At 44.1% G+C, this 22,943-nt stretch overlaps 1 protein-coding gene across 2 annotated transcripts in view; it reads left to right on the top strand.

The window, feature by feature from the left end:
- ATP9B (ATPase phospholipid transporting 9B (putative)) overlaps positions 1–22,943 on the top strand; it is a 478,099-nt gene that overhangs the window by 370,279 nt on the left and 84,877 nt on the right. For both annotated transcript variants that reach the window (XM_073566404.1, XM_073566400.1), the window contains exons 16-17: positions 6,712–6,873; positions 8,077–8,169. In XM_073566404.1, coding sequence (XP_073422505.1) covers positions 6,712–6,873; positions 8,077–8,169 — 255 coding nt within the window. The remainder of the gene's footprint in view (positions 1–6,711; positions 6,874–8,076; positions 8,170–22,943) is intronic.

Raw genomic sequence — 22,943 nt, 5'->3', positions numbered from 1 at the left:
ATTATTACTGGTTAGGGGGTTCATCACTTGCATTGTCCTTGACACTGGCAACCCACGCCTTGCTACTGTCTTGTTTATACAGTATCTATTTTCAAGCTGGTTTTTGTAGGAAAATGCTATTCATCTGATCACTGTGTTCTGTTCTATTAGGGTCCAGGAGATTGCTGGCTGAGTCTTATAGGCCAGGCAATGCACTTTTGGAAAAATGAGTGAAATGCACAGCAACTGTATATACTCGTGTATAAGCCGAGATTTTCAGTCCATTTTTTTGGGCTGAAAGTCCCCCTCTCGGCTTATACACGAGTCATATACCGGGGGGATCGGCGGGGTAGGGGGAGCGGGGGTGTCAGATCATACTCACCCTTCTCTGCAGCTCCCCTGCTTGTTCCATGTTGTCGGCGCTGCTCTCTTCCTGCTTCAGCTGTCAAATGGTACCCGCTCATTAAATATGCGCCGACAACATGGAACAAGCAGGGGATCTGCAGAGACAAGCGCCAGGACCTGGTGAGTATAGGGGGGGGGGTTGGCAGGCATATTCACCTGTCCCTGCACTCTGCTGTCTTGCGTCATCTGCAGTGACATTCAGGTCAGAGAGCGCTATCTCGCTCTCTGCCTGCACAGTCACTGCAGAGCGCAACGCTGATGAGCAGGGGGCAGCGACGGAGGTGAGTATACAGGTTTTTGTTTTTTTTTTGTAAGGGAGGCAGTGGCAGCAGCAACATGATGGAGCCACACACTGTGCATCATAACTGGGGCCACTCACTGTGCAGATAACTGGGGCCACTCACTGTGCAGCATAACTGGGGCCACTCATTGTGCATGATAACTGGGGCCACTCACTATGCAGCATAACTGGGGCCACTCACTGTGCATCATAACTGGGGCCACTCACTGTGCATCATAACTGGGGCCACTCACTGTGCAGATAACTGGGGCCACTCACTGTGCAGCATAACTGGGGCCACTCATTGTGCATGATAACTGGGGCCACTCACTATGCAGCATAACTGGGGCCACTCACTGTGCATCATAACTGGGGCCACTCACTGTGCATCATAACTGGGGCCACTCACTGTGCATCATAACTGGGGCCACTCACTGTGCATGATAACTGGGGCCACTCACTGTGCAGCATAACTGGGGCCACTCACTGTGCATAATAACTGGGGCCACTCACTGTGCAGATAACTGGGGCCACTCACTGTGCAGCATAACTGGGGCCACTCACTGTGCAGCATAACTGGGGCCACTCATTGTGCATGATAACTGGGGCCACTCACTATGCAGCATAACTGGGGCCACTCACTGTGCATCATAACTGGGGCCACTCACTGTGCATCATAACTGGGGCCACTCACTGTGCAGATAACTGGGGCCACTCACTGTGCAGCATAACTGGGGCCACTCATTGTGCATGATAACTGGGGCCACTCACTATGCAGCATAACTGGGGCCACTCACTGTGCATCATAACTGGAGCCACACACTGTGCATCATAACTGGGGCCACTCACTGTGCAGATAACTGGGGCCACTCACTGTGCAGCATAACTGGGGCCACTCATTGTGCATGATAACTGGGGCCACTCACTATGCAGCATAACTGGGGCCACTCACTGTGCATCATAACTGGGGCCACTCACTGTGCATCATAACTGGGGCCACTCACTGTGCATCATAACTGGGGCCACTCACTGTGCATTATAACTGGGGCCACTCACTATGCAGCATAACTGGGGCCAGTCACTATGCAGCATAACTGGGGCCACTCACTGTGCATGTTAACTGGGGCCACTCACTGTGCATGATAACTGGGGCCACTCACTGTGCGGCATAACTGGGGCCACACACTGTGCATGATAACTGGGGCCACTCACTGTGCATGATAACTGGGGCCACTCACTGTGCATGATAACTGGGGCCACTCACTGTGCATGATAACTGGGGCCACTCTCTGTGCATGATAACTGGGGCCACTCACTGTGCATGATAACTGGGGCCACTCACTGTGCATGATAACTGGGGCCACTCACTGTGCATGATAACTGGGGCCACTCACTGTGCATGATAACTGGGGCCACTCACTGTGCATGATAACTGGGGCCACTCACTGTGTATGATAACTGGGGCCACTCACTGTGCATGATAACTGGGGCCACTCACTGTGCATGATAACTGGGGCCACTCACTGTGCATGATAACTGGGGCCACTCACTGTGCGGCATAACTGGGGCCACTCACTGTGCAGCATAACTGGGGCCAGTCACTATGCAGCATAACTGGGGCCAGTCACTATGCAGCATAACTGGGGCCAGTCACTATGCAGCATAACTGGGGCCACTCACTGTGCATGATAACTGGGGCCACTCACTGTGCATGATAACTGGGGCCACTCACTGTGCGGCATAACTGGGGCCACACACTGTGCATGATAACTGGGGCCACTCACTGTGCATGATAACTGGGGCCACTCTCTGTGCATGATAACTGGGGCCACTCACTGTGCATGATAACTGGGGCCACTCACTGTGCAGATAACTGGGGCCACTCACTGTGCATGATAACTGGGGCCACTCACTGTGCATGATAACTGGGGCCACTCACTGTGCATGATAACTGGGGCCACTCACTGTGCATGATAACTGGGGCCACTCACTGTGCATGATAACTGGGGCCACTCACTGTGCATGATAACTGGGGCCACTCACTGTGCATGATAACTGGGGCCACTCACTATGCAGCATAACTGGGGCCACTCACTGTGCATGATAACTGGGGCCACTCACTATGCAGCATAACTGGGGCCACTCACTGTGCATCATAACTGGGGCCACTCACTGTGCATCATAACTGGGGCCACACACTGCAGATAACTGAGGCCACTCACTGTGCACCCTCGGCTTGTACACGAGTCAATAAGTTTTCCCAGTTTTTTGTGGCAAAATTAGGGGGGTCGGCTTATGCTCGGGTCGGCTTATACTCGAGTATATACTGTAATTAAATGTAGATCACATTGCTTCATACAAAGCACAATTGGCATAGTGTGATATTAGGAAAAATAGCTACTGATGGTGAAAACAATTTAAAGTCTTTGTTAAAAAAGAAAACAAAAACAAAAAAACCTAATCAAACTGCCTGGAGTTGGACCAGAACGCCTAGTTTGTGGCATCTACGTAACAAAGAACTCTCCACAGCTATAGTTTGAGAATGTCTAACAGACGCGAGACATGCAGGCGCGGGGACTTGAACATATTTTTCAAGCACGCCCAAGATACTTGGATAGTACCCAAGCATGCTCAGATAACCCCTTATTCAAGCATATTCACTCAACACTAGTAACTACTGTTATAATTTATACAGAGTCTAGTCAAAAATATGGTGACTAAAGGCTGTCATGGAAGGTTATGAGATGCTGCCATTCATGTTGGATCCCACAACCTTAAGGTTCGTGGTTGACTCCTGCTGGAGAGTCGGGTCCTTTACACCATGCAAGATGACAGTTTTATTACTGTAGTTTTTCCTTTAATCACCTAGATGAGGGATAATTGGGGAATATTGTAATATAAATTACAGCATTAGGTACTCTTTGACCCTAAATGCTTGCTCGTGATGATTTGCTAATGACACTTGTGAATGCAGTTTTTCTTCAAATGTATGAGACTTCCTAACAAAAAACATGTTCTGTTTGCAGTTGATAATTTGCTTTTTGTCAAAAGCAAGTACAAGAATAGAAGGTTTTATTGAAGTAAATTGGTTGACACAATTAAGAGAATAGTCTTGCTTTAAAGGTTTGTCTTCTTGCAAGTCTAATTATTTTATTTTCGAGAAATGGACTCTATAACATTTTGTGCAGATCATGATCAATCAAATCATCAATTCTATTGACTACTTTGACTTGGAATTCGTTATATTTTTATCGGTTTGGTATCTGTCTAGACTGTTTTTATTTGTAAGACACACTACTCATATTTAACTAATTACACAATCCTTATTTTATCAGCGTTGTATTGAGTCTTGTTTTATGGGAATCTGTAGACTGTGTCAGAGAACGTTTCAAGCACAGACAAATGCAGAATAGAAGTAGTGTGAGAACAAATATATGTTTAGTAATAACCAGCCATGGCTGTTTAGGTGCACATACTGTACAATGGGGGAAAAAATAATTTTGTCAGCCACCAATTGTTCAAGTTCTCCCACTTAAAAAGATGAGAGAAGCCTGTAATTGACATTATAGGTAGGCCACAACTATGAGAGTCAAAATGAGAAAACAAATCCAGAAAATCACCTTGTCTGATTTGGCAAGATTTATTTTGCAAATTATGGAAGAAAATAAGTATTTGGTCACCTAAAAACGCTCATAGTTGTGGTCTACCTATGACGTCAATTACAGGCCTCGCTCATCTTTTTAAGTGGGAGAACTTTCACAATTGGTGGCTGAATAAATACTTTTTTCCCCACTGTACATACATTGGATTCATGTCTTAGTGATCCATTAAATAGGAGCTGCTTAGTTAGACTATAAGAGTCTTCAGCTTTGTATGTGCATGGACAGCTGGGAAAACCATAAGGTGTAAACACATGTAATAGAAGTGCACATGCATTTTGTGGTTGAGCTTCTGTTGAATTAGTTGGGGAGCTAACTCACCATTAACGCTGAGTTTGGGGCTTATATCAATACTAAAGGGTCTATCCCATGAAACATGATATTTACAGCTAAAGAACATGAACAATGAAAGGAGTTGTCCCTTATACGGTAACTAGCCCCTATCCTTGAAGTGCTCTTCTCTGGTATTTTCGACATTCTTATAGACCTTGAATGGAATATACGGTATTGTGCAAAGGTGTTCACCCCCTTGGATTTTTACCTATTTTGTGCAAATTGCCTCTTCAGAGAAGAAGAGGACTTGGACTCTATAGCGCCACCTGTTGGTAGTAGCGATCCTACAAGTCACAATCAACCCTTTAACGAGTCTTGTAATATGACTTAGGATAAAAGCCAAATCAGAATCTCAGTTTGCAGACATGGTGTTTTCGGGCTATTGGCCCTCGTCAGTGCAAAGTATGAGAACTGATTTGACTAGGTGAGCGCCTCTGGACTGAGGTCTAAGGGGTAAGGTTTCTCCTTGTGCAGAGTGACATACCCTCTCTGGCTTGTCAAGGTAAGGAGGCTTATTCGCCGTGCAATGCTCCTCTGGGAAAATAATATGCAAATTGCCTCTTCAGAGAGGAAGAGGACTTGAACTCTATAGCGCCACCTGTTGGTAGTAGCGATCCTACCAGTTACAATCAACCCAATCGGGCCTATGGCCCGAAACACCATGTCTGCAAATTGAGATTCTGATTTGGCTTTTATCCTAAGTCATATTACAAGACTCGTTAAAGGGTTGATTGTGACTTGTAGGATCGCTACTACCAACAGGTGGCGCTATAGAGTTCAAGTCCTCTTCCTCTCTGAAGAGGCAATTTGCATATTATTTTCCCAGAGGAGCATTGCACGGTGAATAAGCCTCCTTACCTTGACAAGCCAGAGCTGATATGTCACTTACCTATTTTGTAACCTTGCAACCTGTGTTAAAATATTTTGTTAATCTGATTTGTGTGTGATGCATCAGCACTAAATAGTAATAGTTGATGAAGTGAGAAAAATATAGGCATACATTAAATGTATGCTATCAAATAACGAAAAATTGTCATGTGCATATGTATTCATCCCTTTTGCGATGGAGCCTCTCAAAATTTCTGGTGCAAGCAATTACGTTCATACATCACATGCTTAGTGAAAGGAAGTCCACCTGTGTGCATTCTAAGTGTCACATGATCTGTCAGTGTATACACACCTTTTCTCAAAGGACACACTGGCTACAACACAATAAGCCATACACTCCATAGAGGTGGCTTTAATGGAAGAGTGAGCAGAAAAAATGCCTTGTAGTGATGAGCGAGTATGCTCGTTACCTGGGTTTCCCCGAGCATGCTCGGGTGTCCGAGTATTTTGGCGTGCTCGGAGATTTCGTGTGTGTCGAAATAGCTGCATGATTTATGGCTGCTAGACAGCCTGAATACATGTGAGGAATACTTGTTTATAAGGGAATCCCCAAAGGTATTCAGGCTGGCTAGTAGCCATAAATCATGCAGCTACTTCGACACAAACTAAATCTCTGAGCACGCCAAATACTCGGAGGGCACCTTAGCGTGCTAGGGAAAACCCGAGCAACGAGTGTACTCGCTTATCACTAATGCCTTGCCTTACACACCAAAAATTGTAAATCTCGTTTTGAGTTTGCCAAAAGACATGTGGGAGACTCCCCAAATGTATGGAGGAAGGTACTGTTGTCAGATAAGACTAAAATTAAACTTTTTGGCCACCAAGGTAAACTCTATGTCTGGGGTCAAACCAACACAGATCATCAGTCCAAGAACACCATCCCCATTGTGAAACATGGTGGTGACAGCATCAATGCTGTGGGATTGTTTTTTTTGCAGCATGGCTTAAAAGTTAACCCATCTCCTGGATTGTAACTACAACGCGCTCTCCGCTCGGAACTAGAGGCCTGGCTATAGGGAAACGAGCTTTACACTATAAAAGATCAAATCTCTCATTGCAGGAGAATGACAACAGTTAGAAAAAGCCAGTCAATTGCAGCCTTGCTTTTTTCATGCTAACCAATTAAAGCAATTGTAAGAGCACCCTTTTAATTTCTCTTTTTCACAGGTTGCACTTGTACAGTGGACAGAAAGTGTTGGTCTCTCTCTTGTTAACAGAGATCTGACATCCATGCAACTCAAAACTCCCAGTGGACAGATTCTTACATTCTTCATTCTCCAGATCTTTCCCTTTACTTCTGAAGGCAAACGTATGGGCATCATAGTCAGAGTAAGTGTGTATATATATGTTCTATACAACACACTCTCAGATTTTTACTACATTTTATAGTTTACGTTACCCCTTTTTTATGTAGGAACAATTCTTACCTTGTACAAATCCTGAGTTATATATGACAGACCAGAGCTGTATCCACAATTCTGTTTCAAAACTGTGTCAGTGTCTACAAAAAAAAAGTTGTTGTGATTGTCTTTACCACATATGTTGTACACTAATATGGTGTAGGATAATTTAAATGTCTTACTGCTGGATCTTTCAAATATAGCTATGTGCGAAAAGGATTTGTATAAGCCTACATCTGCAAAAGATCTGTGGTTAGTTCTCCAAGGTGTTTGGAACAATATCCCTGCTGAGTTCCTTCAAATACTGTGTGCAGTTATATGTAAAATTGATGCTGATTTGAAGGCAAAACGAATGTCGCACCAAATATTGATTTAGATCTATGTTTCTTTTTGTTCACTTTGCATTTTGTTAATTGAAGACATTCTTACTTGCAGCATTTTTTCAACACCTGTCTAAAACTTTTGCACACATCTATATAAGTATAAGTGAATATATGCTTTTAAATGGGTCACATCACTTGTCAATAGGAAGTAGGATAAGTGCTTGATCGTTGAGGGTCCGTCATTTGGAGCAGAGATTGTGGAATACCCCTTCCATGTTAAGTCTAAGGGATTGATGGAGATAGCCAATGATGTACTTGGCTACTACTTTTAGTCTTATAGACTTAAAATGTAGAGAGTATTGCACATGTGCAGTGTGGATAGTTGATAAGTAGTGATGAGCGAGATTTCCGAGCATGCTCGGGTGTTCTCCGAGTATTTGGATGTGCTCGGAGATTTAGTTTCTGTCACCGTAGCTGCATGACTTGCGGCTGCTAGACAGCCTGAATACATGTGGGGATTTCATAACAAACAGGCAATCTCCACATGTATTCAGGCTGCCTAGCAGCCGCAAATCATGCAGCTACGGTGACAGAAACTAAATCTCCGAGCACGCCCAAACTACTCAGAGACCACCCGAGCATGCTCAGAAATCTCGAGTAACGAGTATACGCGCTCATCACTATTTATAAGTTGTAATCTCGACACAGGTTCTTTAATTCTTGTGAATTGAGCAAGGAAACATGTTGTCGAGTTTAGCACCTTGTTGTTAATTATCCTTATAATATTTTGTTGTGTGTTTGTTTTACAGGAGGAATCATCTGGAGAAATCACATTCTATATGAAAGGTGCTGATGTTGCCATGGCTAGCATTGTACAATATAATGACTGGTTAGAAGAAGAGGTAGGATCCACCAAAAAATTACTTGTTGTGAAAGATAAAGGGGCTATCTGGCCCTGCTCACTTCCACAGCACAGGTGAGCGGTGCCGATGGTGCAATAACCCCACACACTTGGTGAGCTTGGCTGCATTATTGTGTGTTGTTCATTAGAAAAGGACATATTTATGATGTCTGCTCAGCGTGCGCTCGTCTACGCAGTTATATAGGTTCATAATATCATTTGGACAGCTTGCCTCCATTGTGGAAGTGAGCACCACTAGATAACCCCTTTAAGAAGTTTCTATTCATACATGTACTACAATAATTATATTGTGTAATGAGAAAGTGCATAATAATGCACATAGTGCTGTCTTTTTCTGCAACTCTCAAGTGTCATTCATTTAAGAACATACACTGTGTTTCATTCCGGGGTTTTAGAATGTATTGTTGAGTTCTCATCTAAGGGCTGTCACATTGTAGAAGGATCAACTTTATTCTCATTTGCGACTAGAATCAATGGGATGAAACTGAATGGGAGGAGACACAGATTAGATATTAGAAAAAACTTTTTGACAGATAGAGTGATCAATGAGTGGAACAAGCTGCCACGAGTAGTGGTGAGTTCTCCTTCAATGGAAGTCTTCAAACAGAGGCTGGACAGACATCTGACTGGGATGATTTAGCGAATCCTGCTTTGAGCAGGGGGTTGGACCAGATGGCCCAGGAGGTCCCTTCCAACTCTACGATTCTATGATTCTATGAGTCGGTATAAAATGGACCGACTCCGACTCCTAAAATATATAATAAATTGGGTACAGTAATTCAATGCAGGATGTGCTGAATATTTTTTCATAGGAATTTGGGAAAGTTATGAAATGTCTTATAAATGGCTGTTATATTCCTGATCTAAGGCTACATTCACACACAGCGTTTTTCCTGCGTTTTTTGAGGATACGTTTTTCAGCTGCAAAAGCCGATCAGCTTTTTAAAAAACTGCATCACCTGAAAGGTTTTTGAGCTCATAAATAATGTTTTCTATAGCAAAAGCAGATTTCTAATCTGCTCTATCTATCCATCTATCCATATCTATCTATCCATATCGTATCTGTACCAAAAAGAATGAAAACCGGGTAGTACACAGACTAACACTCCTCATAGCTGCCCAAAAGGACGCCCAGGACAGGCATTGCTCGTCTTCAGTAACACATCAACATCAATTGATAGTTGGAATAGACAGACTGCATTCATCACCACCACATCTTCTTAAAGGGGTTGTCCGGGCTTTTCACATAATCTCAGTACATATCTGGGCTGCAGAGTTATGACAATAAGTAATTTACTTTCTGTCACTAGTTTGCACGGTTTTCTAGATATTCTGAACAGAACGTCCAGCTATGGAGGGTGGGGTTGTTGCTATAGAGGGCATGTTTGGAGTAGAGTAGGAGGTTACGACTAGTTCTCATTTCAATGCCATAACACACCCCCCCTTGGACGTTCTGTTCAGAATATCTAGAAAACCGTGCAAACTAGTGACAGAAAGTAAATTACTTATTGTCATAATTCTGCAGCCCAGATATGTACTGAGATTATGTGAAAAGCCCGGACAACCCCTTTAAGGTGCAGGCTTTATTTTCAAGTGTAGGGGTGTGCAGTATGAGGTTCTGCAGCAGCTGAGGTGTGCAGTATGAGGTTCTGCGGAACATTATGAGGTTCTGCCCTTTCCAGGTTTGATCCCGGTTACGCCCATGGTGTGAATGTAGCCTGAGGATCTAGGCTTTGTCTTAGCTGAGATAAATCATAGTGTTATATATATATTTATATATATATATATATATATATATACACACACACACTATATATATATATATATATATATATATATATATATATATATATATATATATACGGTACAGACCAAAAGTTTGGACACACCTCATTCAAAGAGTTTTCTTTATTTTCATTACTATGAAAATTGTAGATTCACTCTGAAGTCATCAAAACTATGAATTAACACATGTGGAATTATATAATTAACAAAAAAGTGTGAAACAACTGAAAATACTGTATGTCTTATATTCTAGGTTCTTCAAAGTAGCCACCTTTTGCTTGATTACTGCTTTGCACACTCTTGGCATTCTCTTGATGAGCTTCAAGAGGTAGTCACTGGAAATGGTTTTCACTTCACAGGTGTTCCCTGTCAGGTTTAATAAGTGGGATTTCTTGCCTTATAAATGGGGTTGGGACCATCAGTTGTGTTGTGCAGAAGTCTGGTGGATACACAGCTGATAGTCCTACTGAATAGACTGTTAGAATTTGTATTATGGCAAGAAAAAAGCAGCTAAGTAAAGAAAAGCAAGTGGCCAACATTACTTTAAGAAATGAAGGTCAGTCAGTCTGAAAAATTGGGAAAACTTTGAAAGTGTCCCAAAGTGCAGTGGCAAAAACCATCAAGCGCTACAAAGAAACTGGCTCACGTGAGGACCGCCCCGGGAAAGGACCAAGAGTCACCTCTGCTGCGGAGGATAAGTTCATCCGAGTCACCAGCCTCAGAAATCACAGGTTAACAGCAGCTCAGATTAGAGACCAGGTCAATGCTCAGAGTTCTAGCAGCAGACACATCTCTACAACAACTGTTAAGAGGAAACTTTGTGCAGCAGGCCTTCATGGTATAATAGCTGCTAGGAAACCACTGCTAAGGACAGGCAACAAGCAGAAGAGATTTGTTTGGGCTAAAAAACACAAGGAATGGACATTAGACCAGTGGAAATCTGTGCTTTGGTCTGATGAGTCCAAATTTGAGATCTTTGGTTCCATCCACCTTGTCTTTGTGCGACGCATAAAAGGTGAACGAATGGACTCTACATGCCTGGTTCCCACCGTGAAGCATGGAGGAGGAGGTGTGATGGTGTGGGGGTGCTTTGCTGGTGACACTGTTGGGGATTTATTCAAAATTGAAGGCATACTGAACCAGCATGGCTACCACAGCATCTTGCAGCGGCATGCTATTCCATCCGGTTTGCGTTTAGTTGGACCATCATTTATTTTTCAACAGGACAATGACCCCAAACAGACCTCCAGGCTGTGTAAGGGCTATTTGACCTAGAAGGAGAGTGATGGGGTGCTACGCCAGATGACCTGGCCTCCACAGTCACCAGACCTGAACCCTATCGAGATGGTTTGGGGTGAGCTGGACCACCGAGTGAAGGCAAAAGGGCCAACAAGTGCTAAGCATCTCTGGGAACTCCTTCAAGACTGTTGGAAGACCATTTCCGGTGATTACCTCTTAAAGCTCATCAAGAGAATGCCAAGAGTGTGCAAAGCAGTAATCAAAGCAAAAGGTGGCTTCTTTGAAGAACCTAGAATATAAGACATATTTTCAGTTGTTTCACACTTTTTTGTTAATTATATAATTCCACATGTGCTAATTCATAGTTTTGATGCCTTCAGAATGAATCTACAATTTTCATAGTCATGAAATAAAAGAAAACGCTTTGAATGAGAAGGTGTGTCCAAACTTTTGGTCTGTACTGTATATATGTAATCGATATTACATATTGTATTACATATTTACAATTTATTACAGTTTTTTGTGTTCTAAAGTTGTATTCCAATAAATATATATTCTGTTCTATCTAAATATCTTGATTATTGGATCATAAAAATGATTAAATGTCTGATGTTCACATTGTACTACAATAATTTTTTCACTTAAATATAAGCAATATGTGTGGAAGTCGGAGTTGGTGTAAGGGAAATTGAGGAGTCGGAGTCGCAGGTTTGGCTTACCGACTCCACAGCCCTGCATCTAACGGTGAAGTGTCACTTCATAATTCAAAGCTGAAGTCTCAGTGTTCAGCCCTTTTGCCTCAGCTAGTACTTGTTTTTGCACTTTTGTTTTTTTCCTATCCTTCTTCCAAGAGTCATGTCTTTTTTTTTTTCTTTTTAATATCTTAGTGTATTGAAATCACAAAAAAAGTACGATGTGTAGTTTTTATGGATTTCAGAATCATAATAACCTGTTAGGCTAAGTTCACATGTAGTGGAATTGCCGCGAGAATTCTGAAATTCCATTCTGTGGGAAAATCGCATTTTAAATTCCCGCGATTTTCCAGCGGAAAAACTAGCGATTTGCAAGCGTAATTAGCTTGCAGAATGCTAGCGTTTTCCAAGCGATCTGTAGCATCGCTTGGAGAACTGGTTGACAGGTTGGTCACACTCGTCAAACATAGTGTTTGACGAGTGTGACCAACTTTTTACTATTGAGGCTGGCTATGCGGCATCAATAGTAAAGATCTAATATTAAAAATAATTTAAAAAAATAAAAAATCGGGTATATTCACCTTCCGGCATCCCGCGCAGCGTCCCCAAGGCCTCCGCGATGCTCCGACAGGTCCCGTTCCCAGTGATGCATTGCAGCAATGACCTTTGGTCATCGCAATGCATCACTGGGAACGGAAGCTGCCGCGTGTATCGCTGAAGCCTGGGAACACTGCGCGGGACGTCGGAAGGTGAATATAGCACGATTTTTTAATTTTAATTTTTAAAGGGATATGGTACCCACAGCCCGGAGGACAGTCTCCTCTCCTCCGGACCGTGGGTACCATCCGCAAATGTTCTGCTTACTTTTCGCATGGTGGGCACAGCCACATGCGGAACGTAAGCAGAACAATGCATTCCTATGTGGGCGGAATCGCCACGATTCCGCAAATTAATGAGCATGCTGCGGATTTTTGCGCAATGCGATTCCGCCGCGGGAAAATCCACAGCATTAGTACAGCATTGCGGAATCCCATAGGATTGCATGGGATGCTGTTTTCGCATTTTCGATGCAAAATAGCGCGGTAAAAACCGCTGCGAAAACGCGAAAAAAATGCGATGTGTGAACGCAGTCTAAAGAGGATTCTCTAGTTCAGCACGATTACGTTGATGCCAAGCTTTGCATACTTTATTATATATTTTGATACATTTTTTGCAAAAGTGGCAATTAAGTATACTTTCATTTTTTTTTTTATTTTGTTGTATTGGGAAAAGGTGGATCAAACTTTTATGTGTTTATTATTTTGTTTTATATATATATATATATATATATATATATATATATATATATATCTCCTTCACAACCAGCCTATTTTCACCTTCCTGAGCGATTTTTTTAAATTCTGACAAGTGTCACTTTGAGGTTTATACTGTAACTCTGGAACCCTTGAACGTATCTTTGTCATTCTGAAATTGTTTTTTCGTGACATGTTGTACTTCTTGTTAGTGGTAAATTTTGGTCGATATGATTTAGGCTTATTTATGAAAATATTGAAAAATTTGACAAAAAATTTTTTTTTAAATGTTGCTCTTTTCAAACTTTCACTTTTTGTGCCCTTAAACCAGATAGTTATATCACACAAAACAGTTAATAAATAACATTTACCACATGTTTAATTCATATCAGCATCATTTTTAGAACATAACTTTTTTTGCTATTAAGTTAAAGGGTTAAAAGCTTATCAGCATTTCTCATTTTTCCAACAACATTTACAAAACTAATTTTTTAGGAACCACATCCCATTTGAAATCACTTTGAGGGGCTTTTGTGACAGAGAATGCCCAAAAGTGATACTATTTTAAAAGCTACACACCTCAAAGTGCTCAAAACCATATTCAAAAAGTTTATTAACCCTTTAGGGGCTTCATAGGAATTAAAGCAACATGGAAGGGAAAAATGAAAATTTCATTTTTACCCACAAAAATGTTTCTTTAGCCCAACATTTTGCATTTTCAAAAGGGTAACTAGAGAAAATGAACCTTACAATTTGTTGTTCAGTAACTCCTGAGTACACCGATACCGCATATGTGGTGGAAAACTACTGTTCAGGCTCACTGTAAGACTTTGAATGCAAGGAACAACACTCAACTTTTGGATCGCAAAATTGCCTGGAAAAGATAGCAGATGCCATGTCGCATTTGCAGAGCTCCTGATGTGCCTAAACAGTGGAAACCTTCCGTATGTGACCCCACTTTGGAAATATACTCCTCAATGAATTAATCTAGAGTTTTGGTGAGCAACTTGAACCCACAGGTTCTTGAAAGAATTTTAGAACGTTGAGCAGTGAAAATAAAAATAAAATTTTCCACACAAAAATGTTTCTTTAGCCCCAAATTTTTCATTTTCATAAGGGTAACAGGAGAAAATGAACCATACAATTTGTTGTGCAATTTCTTCTGATTACACCGATACCCCATATGTGGGGGAAAGCTACTGTTTGGCACATGGCAGAGCTTGGAAGGGAAGGAGCACCATTTGATAGCTGATGCCATGTCGTGTTTGAACAGCCCCTTATGTGCCTAAACAGTGAAAACCTGCCCCACTAAGAATCCCATTTTGGAAACTACAACATCAAGACCACTTATCTAGAGGTGTGGTGAGCATCTTGGATCCACAGGTGCTTTACAAAATTTTGTAATGTTGATTCGTAAAAATTGAAAAAATAAATTTTTCCTGCAAAAATATTGCTTCAGCCCCAAATTTTCCACAAGAGTAACAGGAGAAAATGGACCACAAAATCTGTTGTCACTTACTCGTGAGTACGCCAGTTCTCCATATCTGGTGGAAAACTACTGTATGGGCACAATTTAATTCTTAAGTGCAATTTTGGTTACAATAGATGGCATACACCATCTATTCTATAAGTGCTCTACGCTGAGCACTTATATCGGGGTTTCCATCTAAATAAAAATAAATCTTTATTTTTATATAGCGATAACATATTCCGCAGCGCTTTACAGTTTGCACACATTATCTGAACTGTCCCCGATAGGGAATTTAGATTGTGAGCCCCATCAGTATGTCTTTGGAATGTGGGAGGAAACGGGAGAACCCAGAGGAAACCCATGCAAACATGGGGTGGGATTTGAACCCAGGACCCCAGCGCTGCAAGGCTGCAGTGCTACCCACTGAGCCACTGTGCTGCCCGAGTGACGTAATTCAGATGAAACCCTCAAGGGATCCATTCACTATAGTGAGGCAGTAGAGTTACTCTGGACTCCGTCTGGCCTCTACTCAGCGGTGTCCTTCCTTTCAAAAGTGCACAAAACTGTGGCCGATGTCGCTTTTATGCACTCTTAAAATGACGGACACCGCCTGATCATAGGCCAGACGGCATCCACAGTGACTCCATCTGCCTCATTATAGGGAATCTTCCACCTGGGGTTCCACCTGACTCGCGTCTTTCAGAGATTTACATGAAAACTCTGGTGCAAGCTCTCAGCGCAGAACCCAGGATAACTGTGCGCCTAGCCTTACTGTGATCTTTGGAAGGCAGAATGAACAAACCAACAGCAGGTCAGTAATTGGCTTTATTTTTTACACCATTTTTCTTGTGGTATAAACCACGAGAGTTTAAAAGGATCCTCCCCTTACCACCCCTGAGTGTTTTTCCTGTCCCACTGCGGATAGGAACGACGAGAGGAAGATCCAGTCCGTTCCGCGCAGAGGGTCAGGATCGGGGGGGCCCAGCCTTTCTCTTCCTACCTGAGAAACTCTGCAAGCTGATACCCGGCACAGGGTCCCTCAGCCCCTCCAGTGTAGCGCTGCTCTTGGAGACGGGGTCGCTTCCTCCCGAAGGGGGCTCTCTACCCCAGATGCCACTGCCACAACCGATATTCAGGTACCGGGGCCGCCTCTGCGGAGTCCACTGGTCCCTCAAGCGACCCCCGGCAGAGGATCGTCGCTCCTCTCCCCCCGCTGCGAGATGCTGCAGGCCAGCGCGCCATGCCCTGGATCAGAGCGTGCTACTTCTGCCCACACCATCCAGGCCTGGGCGCGCACGTCATCCAAGCGGGCGGGACTTCCGGTTGCGTCACCGGGCCTGCGCATCACAACCGGTCGCATCACTAAATGCGACCTCCCGGCGTTCAGGAGTGCCACACCATCTGTGAAAGGGGGCACACTCTGGGCGGTGGAGCGGATCGGCTGCACGACAAGAAGACAGCAGCGGTATGCAGGGGCCTGCGGTTCTAAGAGCCGGACAGCACCCCCCCCCGGCCACTTACACGTTCCGGTGTCTCCACAGGCAGGCAGCCACAGGGAACATTCTCTATCCAGGATGGAGGACCAGGCGAAGACGGAGACTGGAATGGAGAGCTAGGGTGAGTAGTCTCAAATGAGGTCATGGCAGGCCCCCAGTAAGTCAGACCCCACAGAACAGGTACTTTATGTGTTCTAGGGGGGAACCTCCACCTCAGAAAGGAAAGAACCCAGGAGGAAAAATAAGAAGTGTCCAGTTTGCTCTAAGAAGCTAAAGGACATCTGGCAAAAGACCCTCTGCGATGCATGTACAAAGCGCATAATGGGGGAAGAACCGGCTACGCTCATGTCTAACATGAGAGCAATAATTAGAGAGGAAGTACAGGCTTCGGTGTTTGGCCTAGCCATGCCCCAAGCCCTGCAGGTGAACCCTCAGGCATCCAGAAAGAGGGAGTTGGGCACGTCTTCCGAGGACATCCTGTCCGAATTAGACGCAGAGGAGGAGATCAGAGAGCACCCGGAAAGGGGAAGAAAGTATCTCTTTGCATCCGGCGATACGGATGAGCTGTTGGGGGCAGTTCGGCAGACTATGCAGATCGAGGAACCCCCGACTACCCTCTCAATACAGGATGAGATGTTCGGGGGGTTGCGCTCCCAGACTTTGATGGTCTTCCCAGTAAATACCCATATATGTGCTATGATATTAGAAGAATGGGAGGAAGCAGAGAAAAGATTAACTATTCCCTGAGACTTCAGGCTTCGCCTGCTGTTTGACCCAGGGGAGGTCAAGGTCTGGGAGGAGGTCCCTAAGATCGATATCCCAGTGATCTCCAAGTTTAAAGGATCGGAAGGCAGACGGGGCTCTTAAAGAGGGCCTGGGAAAGTTCAGCGGCGGTCATAAAAACAAATATAGCTGTGACATCAGTAGCACGCTCCATGCATCTATGGATAGATGATTTGGAGGAGCACTTGTCAGATAGAACTCCGAGGGAAACTATTTTAAAATCCCTTCCCTTGCTAAAATTAGTTACGGTGTTTTTGGCTGTTGCCTCAGCGGAGTCCGTTAGATTCACGGCCAGAAGCCAATCGTTGTCCAACACAGCCAGAAGAGCTATCTGGCTTAAAAGTTGGTCAGATGACATGCAGTCAAAGAATAAACTTTGTTCAATTCCCTTCTCGGGGGGTAGAGTCTTCGGACCTGTGCTTGATGATATCTTAGAGAAGGCGTCAGATGAAAAAAAGGGGTTCCCTGAGGAGAAACGTAGAAAGTATCAGCCCTTTCGTAGATCCCGTTACAACCAGAGAACAGACTATAGAGGAAAGGGAAAGTCGGGCAGATGGAGCTACCCCAAAGGGGGCGAGGGTAGAAATAGGAGCAGAGATACCATCTTCTCCGGCCCAGGGTCTAGCTCCCGGAAAAAATGACGCCACCAGCGTAGGGGGGGGCGACTGCTCAAGTTCAGGGGAGGATGGCGGGAGATTACCACCAGCCCCTGGGTACTACAGGTAATTTCTCAGGGGTACAAGATAGAGTTCAACTCCCTACCTCCAAACAGGTTCTTAGTGACCAGCTCACAACTCTGTCCAACCTCCTCCATGTGGTTCGATATCCAGGACCTCCTAGAAATGGAGGCAATCATGCCAGTTCCCATGCAAGAAGAAGGGAAGGGACACTACTCGAGCCTCTTCGTAATAAAAAAACCATCGGGGAAGACCAGGACCATAATAAATCTCAAGCCCCTAAACAAGTGGGTAGCATACAAACGCTTCAAGATGGAATCAATAAGATCCACGATTCCGTTGCTAGGAGAATCGGTGGTAATGTGCACGCTAGATCTAAAAAGCGCGTATTACCACGTCCCCATCCACCCAGACCACCAAAAATATCTCAGGTTTGCGGTCGAAAAGGAGGGCAGGATTCACCACTACCAGTTCCACTGCCTCCCCTTTGGCCTAGCATCAGCCCCAAGAGTTTTCACAAAAGTAATGGTAGAGATAGTGGCCTACCTAAGAGCCCAAAACATCACGGTGGTCCCGTACTTAGACGACTTTTTATTTGTAGCAGATTCAGCAGCCCAGCTCAGAGTCAACTGTCAGTCCTCGATCTCCACGCTGCAGAGGTTGGGTTGGATCATAAATTGGTCAAAATCAGATCTTACACCCAAGTCCAGAATAAAATTTTTGGGAGTCATGCTGGATTCAGAAAGAAGAATGTCCTATCTTCCAGAGGAAAAGCAGACCAGCATGCCAAGGAAGATTCGTCAGTTCTCAAAGAACCGGGTATCGATCAGAGACGCAATGAGGATTCTGGGGCTGATGACTTCGTGCATTCCCTGTGTCAGATGGAGTCAATTCCACTCCCGATACTACAACGAGCAGTCCTTGCGTCCTGGGACACAAGGCAGGGCTCACTGGACAAGAAAATACAGTTAGTTCCCCAGGTCAGAAGGTCACTGCTGTGGTGGACCGTCCAGAGAAACCTAAAAACCGGTGTCTCATGGATTCAGTCCCCAGAGATCGTAGTAACCACGGACGCAAGTCTGTACGGCTGGGGTGGACACGTCGGAGGAGAATACTAAAAGGGGCGATGGAGTCGGGAGGACAGCAACAGGTCCTCCAACTTCAGAGAGCTACATGCGGTCTGGAAGGTACTACTCGTCGCCTGGTCTCGGGTGAAAAACAAGCACGTCAAAATATTGTCGGACAATACCACGACAGTAGCCTTTCTCTGCCATCAGGGCGGACCAAGACACCCGGCACTACAGGGCTTAGCCGAACAGATCTTCAGATGGGCGGAAAGAGAGGTCCTCTCAATATCAGCAGTACATCTGGAGGGCACCAGGAACCAAGTTGCAGACTTCCTCAGCAGAAGAATAATAACCGCAACAGACTGGGAACTCAACGAAGAGGTGTTCAGCAGTCTGTGCGACCGCTGGGGACAACCGGAAATAGACCAGTTTGCAGACAGGGGTAACACAAAGGTCAAAGCATTCTACTCCCTGAACCCTGCAGGAAACCCGACGGGGATAGATGCTCTATCGCAGTCCTGGAACAGGGGCCTATTGTACGCCTTCCCGCCTCTAGCTCTCAACCCAAGAGTTCTCTGGAAGGTCTACGAGGACAGAGCCAGGGTCATATTGGTGGTCCCCTATTGGCCAAGGAGAAGTTGGTTTCCTCTACTCAGGAAAATATCACGGGAAGATCCCATTCTTCTGCCAAAAAGAGAAGACCTTCTTCACCAGGGTCTGGCCTTCCACAAAAGGCCAGAAGCCCTCTAGCTATCAGCCTGGATCCTGTGCAGCAGGTCCTAAGAGCAAGGGGTCTATCGGATGAAGTCATATCCACTCTACAAGCAAGTAGGAAGCCCGTGACAGCAGCAATATATAACATAATCTGGAAAAAAATTTGCAGCTTTTATGGAGAGGCGACAGTTGAGACTGACCAACCCCACATCCCGAAGATCCTTGACTTCTTACAGGCAGGGTTCAAAAAGGGTCTTAGACCCAGCACTCTGAGAGTGCAGATTGCGGCCTTAAGCGTGTTCTACGACACAACCCTATCATCTCACCCTTGGATAGCCCGGTTCTCAAGGGCTGTGCAGAGGCTTAAACCCCTGATAAGAAAGACCGTCCCTCCTTGGGACCTTAACCTAGTCCTTAATGCGCTATGTAGACAGCCGTACCAGCTAGGGATAGAAATAACTATCGGTAACCTCTCTCTGAAGACGGCGTTCCTAGTGGCAGTTACGTCAGCCAAAAGATTAGGGGAACTTCAGGCCCTATCGGTTCAAGATCCCTACTTACAAATATTCGATGACCGGTTAGTCCTGAAAGTCGACCCGGCTTTCCTCCCCAAGGTTATCTCAGACTCGAACATCAATCAGGAGGTAGTGCTCCCTTCATTTTGTCAGTATCCTAAAAATAGCAAGGAGAAAGTTTACCATAATCTGGATGTCAGGGAAGCAATGCTCAGGTACCTGGACGCAACCAGGCCTTGGAGACAGGATAATAATCTCTTTGTCCAGTTCAGAGGCCCTAATAAGGGGAAAAAGGCGTCAAAATCCACAATAGCAAGGTGGATTAAATCCATTATTAGCACAACGTATAGAGCACAGGGTCAGAGCCCCCTGGGGAGCCTTAGAGCCCACTCAACTAGGGCCATGGCCACATCATGGGCAGAGAGGGGGGGAGCATCGGCAGAACAGCTCTGCAGAGCAGCATCTTGGGCCAGTCTCAGTACGTTCTCTAAACACTGTGAATTAGACGTGGCCTCCACACAGTTGGCATTTGGGAGAAAGGTACTCCACGCGGTAGTCCCACCCTGGGACCAATATTCTTTTGTACTACTCCAGTGTGCTGTCAGGTGGTGACCTGGAAAACGGTAATTAGACCTACCGGTAATTGTGTTTCCAGGAATCCATCCTGACAGCACTATTAGTTCCCTCCCGACAAATGCGTCCATACATCTGTGATGTAACATGTGTATGAAAAATGTTGGTTTAAATAAAAATTTTTTGTTTGAATCCATCCAGACGTGTTACTTTTGAAATCACTGAAGGGCGGTAGGGGGAGGATCCTTTTAAACTCTCGTTTTTTCCTGTCCCACTGTGGATGAGAAGGACGTCCTCCAGTGTGCTGTCAGGATGGATTCCTGGAAACACAATAACTGGTAGGTCTAATTACCGTTTTTATTTACATTTAACTTTTTGATTGCGTTTTATTCCACTTTTTTCCAGCGGTATGATGAAAAAACATTTTTTTTTTGCTATTTTTTTAATTTTTACTGTTTCACTGAAGGGGTTAACTAGTGTTCAAGTTTTATAGGTCGGGTTATTCCAGATGTTCTGATACCAAACATGTACATTTCTCTTTTTTTTCACAGAAATATATGAATTTATAAGTATAATAGGTTTCATTTTTTTATTTATTTTGTGATAGTTTTTTTTAAATGTTTTTACATTTTTATTTTTTTTTACTTAGTCCCTCTAAGCCACTTTAACTTTTATTAGTCCCATCACTGGTATAATGCATTGTAATGTATTATAACTGTCAATATTACACCTACACAAGCCTCTTAGACCATGCTCCTGGCATGGTCTAACAGGCAAGCCGTAGCTGGCTGACAGTGTGCTTCAATTACAACAATCGGGCCCTCTTGATGACATCGCAGGGACATCAATTGGGTAGGAGAGGGAGACCCTTCCCTCTTCTAGTCTCTCAAATGCTGCCATCGATAGTGGCATTTAGGTGGTTAAACAGCTGGGGGTGGTACGGGCACCACTCCTGGATGTGACAGCTGGGTCTCAGCTGTCATAGAAGCCGAGCTCCCATGAACAATCGCCATGACGTACCCATCCTACGACAAAGGTCGGGAGCCCCCTATCCGACCATGAAATATGGGTACATTAAAGGTCGTGAAGGGTTTTTTGATTTTTTTGATTTTGTCTTCTTAAGGAATTTGAACCTGCAACTATTTGATCACTTTCAGGACATGCAATATTTTAGTATTTGACCATGAATAAGGTTTATTGTCAAAATATGTTGGTCCATCCCGCAACCTATTTTATCTTGCTGACCAACTAGTTAGTTACTGCTCATGGATGTTTTTAATTGTGAAATAAAAGTCAAGTTTTATACATTTACCTGCAAAATGCCTCTTTAGAGAGGAAGAGGACTAGAACTGTAGTGCCACCTATTGGAAATAGCAATTCTAATAGTCAATATTGACCCTTTAACGAGCCTTGTAATAGGACTTAGGATAAAAGCCAAATAAGAATCTCAATTTGCAGACACAGTGTTTCGGGGTATTGCCCCTCCTCAGTTCAAAGCACTAGACCTGATTTGGCCAGGGAGAGGCTTAAGACTGGGATCTAAGGGGTAATGTTTCTCCTTTTGATGAATGCAAGGCCTGGCCATGTCATAGTTATGAGACTTATATACGCCACACATGCTCTTCTGGAAAATTAAATATTCAACTTGCCTCTTCAGAAAGGAAGAGGACTAGAACTCTAGTGCCATCTATTGGAAGTAGCAATCCTAAAAGTCAATATTGATCCTTTAATGAGCCTTACAATGTGACAAGATAAAAGTCAAATCAGAATCTCAGTATGCAGACATGGTGTTACGGGGTATTTCCCCTTGTCATTGCTAAGTATGAGATCTCATAAAGGGTCGATATTGACTTTTAGGATTGCTGCTTCCTATAGGTGGCACTAGAGTTCTAGTCATCTTGATCTCTGAAGAGGCAATTTGCATATTTAATTTCCCAGAGGAGCATGCATGTCTTATATGAGTCTCCTCACTCTGACATGCCAAGCCTGGAGGACAAACGTTAGCCCTTAGATCCCATACATTTACAAGGAATGTTGTTGGATTCCTCCTCCTTTGTATATTTTAGTATTGTGGTATCAAATAACAGACACGATCACTGGTGAAGCCCTCTGCAGAAGGCCGGTACTCCGGAAACAGCAGAGCTGTAGAGCAAAGCACCCTCCAGTAGGCAGGGCAGTGAGATGCATATCTGAGATGGTAATCATCCTTTAATGATGAATTTGAATGCAGCATATTAGATTCCAAAAATTCTGCAACTATTCAATTAATCTGAAAGCAGCTTGCAGAAATTCATGAGCTTTCTACTACCGAAACAACCCCTGTATATGTCTGGAACTTGCTTAAAGTGGCAGAAATTTCTAAAACAAATCTGCCACATGTGAATAAAGCATGAATGGATTTACTTCAGCCATAAGATATTACTCACTATTCCAGAGAGCTCCACCGCCAT

This window comes from Dendrobates tinctorius, unplaced genomic scaffold, assembly GCF_039654945.1.
Source record: "Dendrobates tinctorius isolate UK_male_01 unplaced genomic scaffold, ASM3965494v1 ptg000004l, whole genome shotgun sequence".
Classification (NCBI taxonomy): Eukaryota; Metazoa; Chordata; class Amphibia; order Anura; family Dendrobatidae; genus Dendrobates; species Dendrobates tinctorius.
This window is presented reverse-complemented; position numbering and strand designations above follow the sequence as displayed.